Source organism: Toxorhynchites rutilus, chromosome 3, assembly GCF_029784135.1.
Source record: "Toxorhynchites rutilus septentrionalis strain SRP chromosome 3, ASM2978413v1, whole genome shotgun sequence".
In the NCBI taxonomy this organism is placed as follows: Eukaryota; Metazoa; Arthropoda; class Insecta; order Diptera; family Culicidae; genus Toxorhynchites; species Toxorhynchites rutilus.
Genome location: NC_073746.1, coordinates 146,142,568 through 146,155,090, shown reverse-complemented (window position 1 = coordinate 146,155,090; position 12,523 = coordinate 146,142,568). Strand labels below are relative to the sequence as shown.

Below are 12,523 nucleotides of genomic sequence, written 5' to 3'. Positions count from 1 at the left end.
CGCTCACAGCACACGACCGGTTACTCGAAGCTTATGCCGAAGAATGAGCCTTACCGTTAGATACTTATTTCCAAAGTAGTTTTGCAAAGAAGAGAACTGCTTGAAGGTTTTGTGATTATTCGACCCGTCAATGCGCTGTCCCTACGTCGATATTTGCGCAGACATTTGCACGTTCCTAGAGGAACCTCGCTTTCCCAAAGTATCACTACTTGCGACGCACTTGTTTTGAAATCTGTATATCAAGTAAAACGCTTCCACTGTATTATTATTGACAAGAATTACTTCGGTTTGTTGATAAAAGTAGACTGCGTAGAAAAGACAAATGTTAGTTAAATTGTTAGTTAAATTTACGAAATATGAGATTCTAGTGATAATAAACTGTACATAATTTTTTATCAAACATTTTTAGTTGTAAATCGACTGAATGAACTTATCCAGAGTGGAAACACTACTTACACCACATTCAAATGTTTCGAGGCATTTTCAAACAGTGCTGGACATATCAAACATATCGAAAAAGGTATTTCTGTCTGGGTATTTGTATTTTTCTTTTATTACTCTCATGAACCACAACAATACAAAAACATAGTAAAAGAGTCTCACTACAGAGTTCAATTCAAATCGCTATAAAATCCAAACACAAACTATTTTACTTCTCTAAAAGTACTGATTTCTTCCTGATTTTTATTTTCGTTCTACCGGATTTTTGAAGATTTTAACTGGCACACCGCAGCACACCACTGTGACGTGGATATGAAATTTTAGATGCAGGACGGAACGGTTCTCCCCACGATACGACCATGTCAGCTGTGCAACGGATGCTTCTGCGTCATCAAACGTATAAATAGTGAGGAATCAAATCTTCACCTTCCTGAAAGACAAAGGAATCAGGTAAATTGCTGTAGAGAAGTAAGAAAGGAGAAGAAGGAGATCAATGAAGCGAAGAAAATGTTCACTGAAATGGTTGTTCAAATCGTAAAGGCTAGCCTTATGTTTTTATGATTGATACGGAACATTTCACAGCATTGTTAACATATTGCGGACCGCAATGTGTTAACACATTGCGGACCGCAATATGTTAACACATTAAGGACCACATGTTTTGGGGCAAACTTGAACGCGTCATTTGTTCGGATTCCACGAATGAGATTTTTCATTTCCTTCGATGAGGATGAGTCGAAGGCGAGCCATCGGTAGGCCTTGTTGGATTCTCGGCAAACCAAGGATTTAACCTTCAAGTGTAGAAAACACGGGTTATTCCATGATCCATCCGTAACAGACCGAACGCGAAACACGAGAAAACTCGTGAGCGGTCCGCAACATGTTAATGCATGAAACGCGGTGTCGCTCAATCAGTTCCCAAAAACGAGTATTTTCCGGTGATTTCGGTGATTTTATTGAAAACTAGCTGACCCGACAAACTTCGTCCCGCCCAAAATTTGTTTTTTTTTGTTATCAATACCTTCAAACATTAACGTTTTCTTACTAAGCGCAAGTTCATGAGTCCAATCGCAGAACTGTTCATTGATTGATCTTCTAATCGACCCCGTTGACTTTACCTTTTACTAAAAAAATCCTAGTACTTCTACCAAAACACATCATTATAATATCAGATTCTTTTCAGACACAATTCTCGTTCAATATTTTTCAACCACTTGCAAATAGCATGTTTCTCCGTTACAAGAAATAAATGTTTGATACAGAATATATGATAGAATAAAGACAGATCCCTCCCCTCTTCTCCCCTTAGAGAGGGTGGAGGAGTGTCTATTCACCATAGAATTGTTTCGTGCCCCCTAAAATTTTCACATGCCGAATTTGGCTCCATTTGCTTGATTAGTTTTCGAGTTATGCAGAAATTTGTGTCTCATTTGTATGGCAGCCCCCCTTTAGAGAGAGGGGTGGAGTATCTAACCACCATAGAAACGTTTATTGCATCCTAAAACCCCCAGATGCCTAATTTGGTTGCAATTTCTACATTACTCGAGAAATAATCAAACAATTTTCGAGTAATGTGGAAATTTGTGTTTCATTTGTATGGCAGCCCCCTCTTAGAGAAGAGGGTAGAGTGTCTAACTACCATAGAAACATTTATTGTACCCTGAAACCTCCATATGACTGATTTGGATTCATTTGCTTGATTAATTCTCGTGTAATGCAGAAATTTGTGTTTCATTTGCATGGAAGGAGGGTGGAGAGTCAAACCACCATAGAAACATTTATTGCACCCTTAAACCTAAATATGCCTAATTTGGTTTCATTTGCTTGATTAATTCTCGAGTATTGCAGAAATTTGTGGTTCATTTGTATGGCAGCCCCCCCTTAGAGAGAGGGGCGGGGAGTCGAACTACCATAGAATCATTTATTGCACCCTAAAACCTTCATATGCCAAATTTCGTTTCATTTGCTTGATTAATTCCCGAGTAATGTAGAAATTTGTGTTTCATTTGTATGGCAGCCCCCCCTTAGAGAGGGGGAGGGGTCTCAGACTATCACGAAAACCTTCCCCGGCCCCAAAAACCCCTACATACCAAATTTTATGTTGATCGGTTCAGTTGTTTGCGAGTCCACAAGAATCAGACAGGCAGATAGAAATCCATTTATATATATATATATATATATATATATATATATATATATATATATATATATATATATATATATATATATATATTAGTTAATTTATAAAGTATATGTATGTATAAATGACTTCCAATCATTAGGACTAAATAATTTTAGTATAACCACTTTTATACACATTATAACTGGTTATGAGTCATAGTTCATCGATTTTCACATGCAACCGGTCAATAAGCTAAATGCTTCGGAATATCGTTATAGACTGACGCCTCAGTCAAAGTTGATCTAAAGTCGAGATAATGGAGACTTTTTCTGTGATGATCGCGGTTTTGTACACTCAGAGTTTTTGCCAGCTGGTCAGACGGTGAATAGGGTTTTAAATTTTTGCGTCGTTAACACAACACACAGAAAAAAAAATGTTGAAAAGATCACATTCACGGAAAGGGAAAACATGGATTTAGTACCAATATCATGACTTGATATTATAACAATATCACCAATATCGCGATTGTAAACAAATTTTTGGTCTAACCTCACCGATCAACTATTCGTCTGATATGTTTCCGAATGTATTTTTAAAATCCAAATTCTTTATCCGCTTCTCAATCATTGAAAGTCTAGAAGAGAATTCGTGACCGTGACATACGTTTGAATTTGGATTCAAATGGTATGAATAGACTCAAAGGTAAATCTGTACCTATGCAAGTAGGGAGTCTGACACCATTGAATACTCTAAAATCAAGAACCTGATGTATTCCGAAATTTAAAATCAAAGTTATATTTCGACGTGTGAAAAAAGGAATCAAAAAATCAAAAGAAAAAAAAAGAAATTAGATTTCGGACACCAACCAATGATGTGTTATCTGGATATGATGTCTGTATTCGAAAACTGAATTCTGAGCCTGTGATCTGAAATGTCAATTCTAAATTCTGAATCTAAGGATTAATAAATCGATATATAGCTGTTGAATTTCAATTGAAAATTCGAAGCTGGAATCTCAGTTTATAACTCTTGATTTGAAAACTGTGCCTGGTATCAGTAATAAAGAACCCTGTAATCTGAATTGCTAGATGAAGAACTCGTAAACGAGAATCTAAATCGAGAGATTATGTCAGAATTCAAGATTTGCTATATTTGACAGCTTCTATACAGATAAATGTAAATTAACAATCTGAATCAGTAAAAATCCGGATTCCAAATCCGTAATCGTAATCCAAATCAGTACCCTTGACTTGAAGACTGAGTGCATAATCCGAAATGTTAATTCTGTGATCTGGACTAGATTATAGAATCAGTAACCCAAAAAATATTAAAATATTAAAAAAAAGACGGGTGGGTAATGTCGGTGACATAACCGGAGTGACGTAGGACTATACAAAGGGGATAGCTTTTGCCAAATATATATTTTAAATATATTGTTTTATTTTCTTCTCCTACGTGAATACCTACCTATCTACCTGAAAAATGGATTAGTTTACTGTTTACTCTTGTACAATCAAAATGATGGCTGTGATAGGGAATCAATTCGTTCACTATCATATATTTCACTATTGAGTACATTACCGTACCTTAAGCTCTGGTTTCGGAGACGAATGAATTGTAAGATTTGTAGTCTCCGCAAACAAAGTAAATAAAAATGAAAAAGAACTGAGTTTTTTGAGACGAACTCTACGATCTGTCGAGAAATAAACGAGCTATAAGCGTTCTGAAAAACCAACAGTAAATACAGGAACGGATGACCTTCGGATTAAAGTCCTTTAAAATAAGAACAGAGCAGCAGGAAATACATAGCTCATCCTGTTGCTCCTTAGTTATTTCTCTATGCAATGCAGATGTAACGATTTTCAATTCAACATCAGTTATCAATCAGTTATCAATTTTCAACATCAGTTATCAACCAAAGAAAGCAGTTCTTGCTACCGACAAAATTCGTTAATGTCATCCTGCATACAATGTGTTGTAATTTGGAGCCACTTTCAATTCGGAAGCCATACATGGGTTTGTGAAAACTGAATGATCAATTTAAAAGACCCCAACCACCAATAAGTTCAAGAAAAAGCATAAACAAAAAAAATCAGTTTATATTATATCGTCACTTTAGAATGCATTGGTATTGTGAAAAACTTTTAATAACTCTTCTTTGAAAGGTTTAATGGCCCTGAAAAGCGCCGTGTTTTACGGTGGCTGGTTTTTCCACCAAAGCAGTCTGTATGAACAAACTTTTTCTTTATTCTTCCTACTGCCGTTTTGCGATTGCGTTTGCCACTCGCTGAAACTAGTTATTGCCTTGATGAGCGCCGAACCGAAGCTGCTCTGTTCTTGATGCGTGTTTTCTGATTGTCGTGAGCAGCTTTGCAAGCCAACTCGAGCACTCCGACGGCCGAAAATCTATATAATCGCTGTTAGGTATACTGGTGCTCCGGCACCAATCCGTTCGGCCTAGTTACCCTTGCGGAGCAATCAGTGAATGCGACCAACAGGGAACTGGAGACCTGCACGGTTCGAGTGAGACTTTGCCTTTCCCTTAACTTGTCCTCCTTTGTTACGTTAACATGTCCATGTTGCTGCTTGTTTTCTTTTTATGAAGTGATGCGATGCGATGTTAAACGATGCCGTACAACCACACTGGTTTACGGTTTGAAAGAAAATGAGATATTTTTTGGGGTCCGCGTGTTTTATACTCTAGCGGTACACACTCACAGGATAGAGACAAATCGGCAGACTCAGCCAAAGGGGCGAGTCCAACGAGACACTCGCCACAGCTTTCACAGTTGGAAAATGTCTTCCCATCCAGCTTTGTGACATGTTGTACAGTAAATTACATTCAATGCGACGTGCCGAAGCACCACTCAGTGTCGCATTGGAGGCGATTTTAACCTGTAATTGAACATTTGCGATGCCAGTGGTACAGTGTCGACTTTCAATGTGAGGTCATAATTTGAATCTCTATGTTTACAAAAATGTCCAACTAAATATGTCGCATTACATGTCCGTCCAATTAGCTAAATGTCGAACTAATTGTAAATTACTGTACTTTTAATCTGGAAACAATTTAAGAATTGGTGAAAATTGAATAATCAGGAAAGTCCCCAACTATCAATAAGCTCAGAACAACTGCCAAATTCACATACTCAGCAGATCCTGGCAAACAAATTATGAAAAAACCAATTTGTGTTTTACTATTATTTTGGATATTATTTTAGAAAGCATTGTATTTCGTAAACTCTTTTTTGAAAGGTTTAATGGCCCTGATAAGCGCCGTGTTTTAGGGAATGGTTCCAATTTGAAAACTTTGTACACGTGGTTTTGAAAAAAAACCATTTCGAACGCCCTCGATGCCGCCTTGTTCTGGATTTGCCACCAAAGCAGATTGTATAAAGAACAAACTTTTTTCTTCTGCTATCAGCTGCCGTTTTACGATTGCGTTTGCCACTCGCCACTCGCTGCAACTGCCTGTTGTCTTGATGTCCACCGAACCGAATGTGTTCTGTTCCGAATGCGGGTTTTCTTATCGTCGCGAGCAGCTTTGCCAGCTAACTCAATCACTTCGGTGGCCGAAACTATATAACGCCGGCTAGGTGGACTGGTGCACTGGTACTAACGCGCTCGGCCTAGCTACCCTTGCGGGGAAGTCCAGACCGACACGGTTCGAGCGGGTTTTGCCCTTCACTTTTCCTCCTTTGCCATGTCCAGACATGGCTGCTTGGGTTGGTTTGTTGATGTGTTGTGATGCGAACTGATGTGGTGTACGGTGTACTTTTGCAGTTCATTCGTCTCTAGCCTTGAGAAAGGCCCTTTGAAAACTCTACTCTACTCTACTCCAGCGCTACCACCTCCACCCTCTTGCCTTGAGAAAGGCACTCGATCCCTCGTCGTCCAGCTCGTCCAGCAACGATGTTGTCCAGTCGGTGTCCACACAAAGAATGATCGTTACGGCAGCGGAGCGGGGATTTTTAAGCTGACTGGCTGGCTCGAGAGTTACGCATGTGTGAGACTGCGACCAATGTTTCGTTCATTTTTTTTTCTTTTTCCTTCCCAATCGTACTTCATTCTATTTCGCTGCTGCTCTGGTTGCCCGTTTTGGTCGGTACGATTTGAGGAGCACAAAATGGACCAATAAAAAATGGGCACATAGTGCATTTGGACAATGCTTGATATTTCACAATTATTCAATTATTTATCTCAAGAAAAATGAAATGTTATTCGTTATGATAGATGCGTAGATATATTTCCTATCAACTGATGCAAAAACCTTTGCGATCTATTGAGAAATGCTCGAGTTATAAGCGTTCCAAATATTGCATTTTTTCCTACTTGTTCAGTGCCTAGATTTCCATTTCACCCCTATATCTTCCGGTTAGACGTAGTCCTACGTCAAAATGAAATGTTGAAAATATGTTTCTTTACCATAGTTAAAAATTGAAACGAAAATGCTATTCAGAAAAATATTAATTTTCATACAATTTAATGAGTGACTCGTTGAGAGCCATTGACAAAAAGAACCTTCAGATGAATATTGAGCATGTCAGATTAAAAAAGGTTAAATTTGAATTGAATACCTCCGGAATATTATGTTTGATCAATTTCACCCCGGAGATCAATTTGCCCCCGAATGACGGTACCTCAAAATTTGTGATACATTTGCGAGAATTATTCAAGCTAATATTATTCAGCTGAATCTATTCACAGAAACCGATGACCAAAATCCAAGCCACGAACGTGACAAATGTACACCAACCCGCCTTTCCAATGCGCCAACTATATTTTTCATCCCGAAAAAAAAAACCGAAACGACAAAATGTCATGGCACCCAAAATACGGACCATTGTGGCGGAACCATGCTGCAGGAAATACTCCCTTTCTCTTATCGCAAATGTCATCGCATTGTGTGCACTTGGGGACCATTATATTCAACTGTTATCCGAAGTGTACCTTAAACAACTAACCCAAATCCGTGCTGGCTCATATTCCATGAACGGGTTGTACTGTCGGACTATGGAAAGCATGATATAGTGGTTAACCCTTTCGAAATGGAGAATATAAGTAAACCTTTTGCGGTTCTGTTTGAAAATGAATAATGAGCACTTCTCGTGTGATGTTATTCTTGGTTGCACCTTCATAAGACGAAATTCAATGCTGGGGAAAAGTTGGTTTAAACATCTTTTTTTCGTTATTTTTATATTTTTTAATTATATTTTTTTTTGTCTGAAATATAATTACGTCGACTTCATCTCAGCTCGAGGATATATAATAATCTTTACATTGAATACTTTGAATATTATTATTCATGGCGATATTTTGGAACTGATGCATTCATGTTGTCGATGAGACGTTCAGATGGCTCAAAAACCAGTGGTACAACTGAAAATAGACAATAACTGTTTTGACGTAGGACTACGTCTTTCATTTCTGTACCGGGGTGTAAGTTCAAAGTTTCGAAAACGAGAGAGTGGCGCTGGAGTGCAAGGTTTTGAACATTAATACCTCTTTACCGGCTTAATGGAGTGGTATAATAATCACTACATTCGAAAGATAAAATGTCAAAGAGTTATATGATTGTCATTTATTGGTCCAAAAAATCGTTTCACTAGCTTAAACATTGCTTTGCAAACATGCTATTGAAATCATAACAATCTAGCTCATTGATGATGATTGCTTTTGTGGTGATCGGAATGTGTTCCCGAACACGGGCGCAAGATCAAGGCACCTGGAGAAACCGTCATCGCGAATACATGCAGGTAGTGATTTCTTTTACTCGGTTGTAAGTCCGCTCGAGCAAAGCAAAGGAAAATTTGCGCATTCGGTTCCCATGATGCAATCGTGTTCTAGAGCATCAATTTCTGTTTTGCTTTCGCATGAAATAGTCATGAGGAAATGTTTGCTTGTAATTGTGGTCGAGCAAAGGAAGATTTACGCAGTGGTCAGTGGAGTGGTCATGAAAACTCTCGTGTATTATTCTCACGAGAACAAAATAGAATTATGTATTGTAGCTTGCAAGAAATATCAGCAAAGGGCGATTATCTTCCAACATCAGAGGAAGCTGTCAAAATATAAGCGCAATAACTACTCATGTCACTTATTTTTACAGATACACTAAAAACGCTCTTTTTCCACTGAAAAATACGGTCATACTGTCAATTTATTAAGTGACTCCTAGTCACCACAGTCAAATCCAGGGGCCCTTTACGGCTGTCAAAATTGCACAACTCTCGCCATCCGTGTAATCCAAAAATTTGATTCAGATGTTTACATTCTGCTGTAGGAAGGTGGTCGAACTTAGACTCAAAGTGTAAACAAACCGTCAGGAAAGGAGAAAAATACTCACTGAAAACGATTTTTTTCTACACTCCCCCTGGTCAAAGCAGGCTAGTTTTAATTTACTTTTCGACCAGCACATTTCAGTTGCTGAAAAGAGTTTGTTTCAAGGTTTGCTTCTTTTTGTACAACGGAAATGAAAACTCGTAGGATGGATGGATCCGAAGGCGGCGAGGAAGGCGGTGGCCTAGATACCGAGGACTCGTCTTGGAGCTCAACCTCTGAAGGTAAAGGACAACAATAATATTGACCGAAAAATGAGATATACATTTCCAAACAAAGCATTTCCAGATACAACTCTTCCTGACAAAAGTGACTCCAAGAACCCAACCCCGGATGCCCCGGATCCTGATGAGTATCAGTTCAATGATAATTCCAATGATTATGATGTGGAATATCTTGACGAAGCTCAAGATCAAAGCTCTCTCGATAGGACAAGCAATGATGAATCGCAAGCAGACCCTCTTTCCGAATCAGGAACTTCTCATTCAGCAAAGCCAAGTAATGATGATTCGCTAGCAGACCCACTGTCCGGACCAGGAGCTTGCCATTCAACAAAGCGAGTAAGAATATTTTTTTTAACTTTTCTGACCAATTGATATTGAAAGGATCTCGTTCAATTTTAGCCGAAGACAGGTAAATCCAAGAAACAAATCCGAGATCATACCTTTCATTCTGAGCTAGACGAGCTACCACACGGATCCAAGGAGAATGACAACCAGTATCGGTTCAAAGGTACTGTGTTCGAGAAGAATTTCAAAAACCAGAAGTCATTCGAACGCTGTGGAGACAAGAAACATCTGGGCTTCCTAACGAACTCCCAACGGTATATAAGACGTTTACCTACCGGTGCGTATCCTTTATTTCGGAGCAGTCCACGATTGTCAAAGGATATTTCATCCAAGAACACCAGGCAATGAATATCCCAAGCTGTAATGGTCATGTCGGATTGAAACCGGTAGATATCCTTTTGGCGTAGTTGCATTGCCCGTCTTTCCAACACTTTCCACGTATAACCTTCTGAGTGAAGGATTCGACTGATGGATGCGGAACTTATTGACTTATGGAAAGTCCGTTCAAACCGTTCCTTAGCTTCAAGTAAGTACAAGATGGGACAATCTTTATACAAGTTCACTATCCAAGATTTCTCCTTCGGACCAAATTGAAGGTAGACCTTTGCTCTTTCCTTTCGTCCAAAATATTTGTTTTCGTCGTAAAAACGAATCCACAGCGAAATTGTTGAATGATGGTGTATTTTGGCCAATGTATTCATCTTAATGCCTAAGTAGAAATATCCGTAGAGGCAATGGTAAACAGTGCTTACGGAAGCATGACGATGAAGAACGTTTTCGTGAATATTAGCCATATCAAATCGAGCCGGAACCAAGGTCGAATCTAAACGTTGACAAAACGTAAATCAGTATTTTTAACACATAAACAATGTTCCATAATAACCTACCGTTTTCCAATTTAAATGTAAAATCAATTCTAAGAAACTCTTAAACATTGAAAAAAAAATCAATTCATCTCACGGCGATCTGTTGACATGAATGACAATAACAAGGGAGAACAAGAAGAGAAGCAAAAAGTCAAATGTGACAATCGGTGACAGCGCTTATTTTACGAGTATCTTTGGTGCGCGTTACCGCCGTCGCTGCATGCGGATTTATTATAAGCGCCGCAATATCATACTTCATCAGTTGCTTTTACAAAACCACGCAAACCCAACTATTCTTTTCTGGACCAACAACAATTTCGAAATATTTGAATTTCATGTTAATGATAATTTCATACTCATACTCATCCACTCACACACTAACAAGGAAAACTTTCAGCAATCTTTAGAAATAATGGGCCTGATCACGAACGTCACTTCACGGTGAAAACGAAGTGAATTGTATACAACCTTATTACGGCCATCACCGTGTGTGTAGAATCCCGAAGAGTTCATGCATCGTGACAACTTTGACAACTCGTGACTACCAGACCAGAATCAGGATGATAGTTATAACTTTTTACGTTATAGATATTTTCAACGGTATTGTTTTGAAGACATACTTTGTGTTAAAGAATATTAAAAAAGTGATAATAAGTTTCAAACAAGGAAAAAATTAGTCTATCATTGCAAAGGATTCACAAGATACTGTTTTTAAATTCTTCTCTAGTTCTTTTTCCATAATTTTGATATCCGTCTAAAGAAAATCTGAATCACTTTCCACTTTTGTCAAATTCCTTGAAACCCATCAGATGTACGCTGTATTAATTTTATCTGCATAACGTTAAAACGTCCGAAAATATGCAACCGACACAACATTCAAACACCCGACATTATGCATCCAACATGTCTCTTATATACGGGAATGAACACTTCCACTTCACGGAGTTCATTTTCACACGCAACTGTCCGTGACAATGATGATAGACACAAAAAGATTAAGTGAAGTGTAAGTGACGTGAAGGCGTACGTGATGTTCGTGATCAGGCCCAATTATTCATTCATTCATTGAGAATTGATTCAGATCTAATTTCAAACAAATAATTACAGAGCCGGCGGTAGTCCTACGTCTACCTTACGGTTATATCACAGATATAACCAACTTCTAGTTTTTTCCTAATGAATATAATACTCGAAAAATTCAAATTTCAGAGGGAAAATCAAAAAGGAACAAATTCAGTGGCCTGTTAAATGAACATTTCTTCCTGGAGTGATTTTCGTTTACTGGTTGGTGGTTAAGCGCGAGCTTCACAAGCTGAACATCAAGTGCGGCGTTTAAAAGCCTTACACAGCAACGATCCGCGGTGGCTGGTTTGGATCCATCACATTGTATGCTAGTGGAGCGTTATGGGTTTCCAAGTATTAAATGAAATCGCATCCGACTGGATGATGCGGAAATCGCATAATCCCATCATACGCACGCACGCTTCCGCATTGCGCAGCTGTTCCGCCGGCTTGCTATCCCGAACCGAGTTCAGGGATCCTTTTCTGTGGGTGTCTAATTGCGATCATCTGCCTACGAATTTGAATTGAATGTAATGAACGTAAATTAAAAAGTAAACGGTAGGGGTTTTCTATGGATTCAACACAATGTAACCTTACCAAGAGATATGTTGTGTATGAAATGTTGAGAGCCCCCTCATGGGTCTTATGAATTCTAGAAGAAGATATTCGTAGTTCAAGAAAAGTTTGTGTTTAATAAGTAGTATCTCTCACTATTGGAACAAACACTGGAAAACTGACATATTAGGGACCGCAAATAAATCTGTAAGACATACGCCTGGAACAGCACGTTTAGAGGCAAACGTGTACGTTCTAAAATCATCATTACTTTCTTATTTATGAAACCATTTTTGTGAAATTTTTAGAAATTTTACAATAAGATGCATTCTAGGTATCATTCAAAAAAAGTTATATTTTGTTTAATAATTAAAATAACGTTTTTACTTAAAAAATTATTCAACCATCAAGTGCACAAAGTAGGACACAATGTATCGAGGAAGTTGACATCTAAATACACCGTGTTGGGGAAGTGGGGAGGATGTCTTCGTAGCCACTTGGTTGCGCGTTCGCTTACTAAGCGGTCGACTCATCCATACAACTGCTCTGCATGAACAGGGACATGTGCACGA

The 12,523-nt window shown here is 38.5% G+C and overlaps 1 protein-coding gene across 1 annotated transcript; it reads right to left on the bottom strand.

The window, feature by feature from the left end:
* Positions 1–9,566: 9,566 nt before the first annotated feature.
* LOC129773551 (uncharacterized) lies at positions 9,567–10,262 on the bottom strand. The gene has a single exon (XM_055777163.1). It carries the CDS (start codon positions 10,260–10,262, stop codon positions 9,567–9,569), a length of 696 nt encoding a protein of 231 aa, XP_055633138.1.
* Positions 10,263–12,523: the final 2,261 nt, after the last annotated feature.

Coding starts and splice junctions, on each gene's coding strand:
- LOC129773551 (XM_055777163.1), bottom strand. CDS start 10,262: ATGGCTAATATTCACGAAAACGTTCTTCATCGTCATGCTTCCGTAAGC.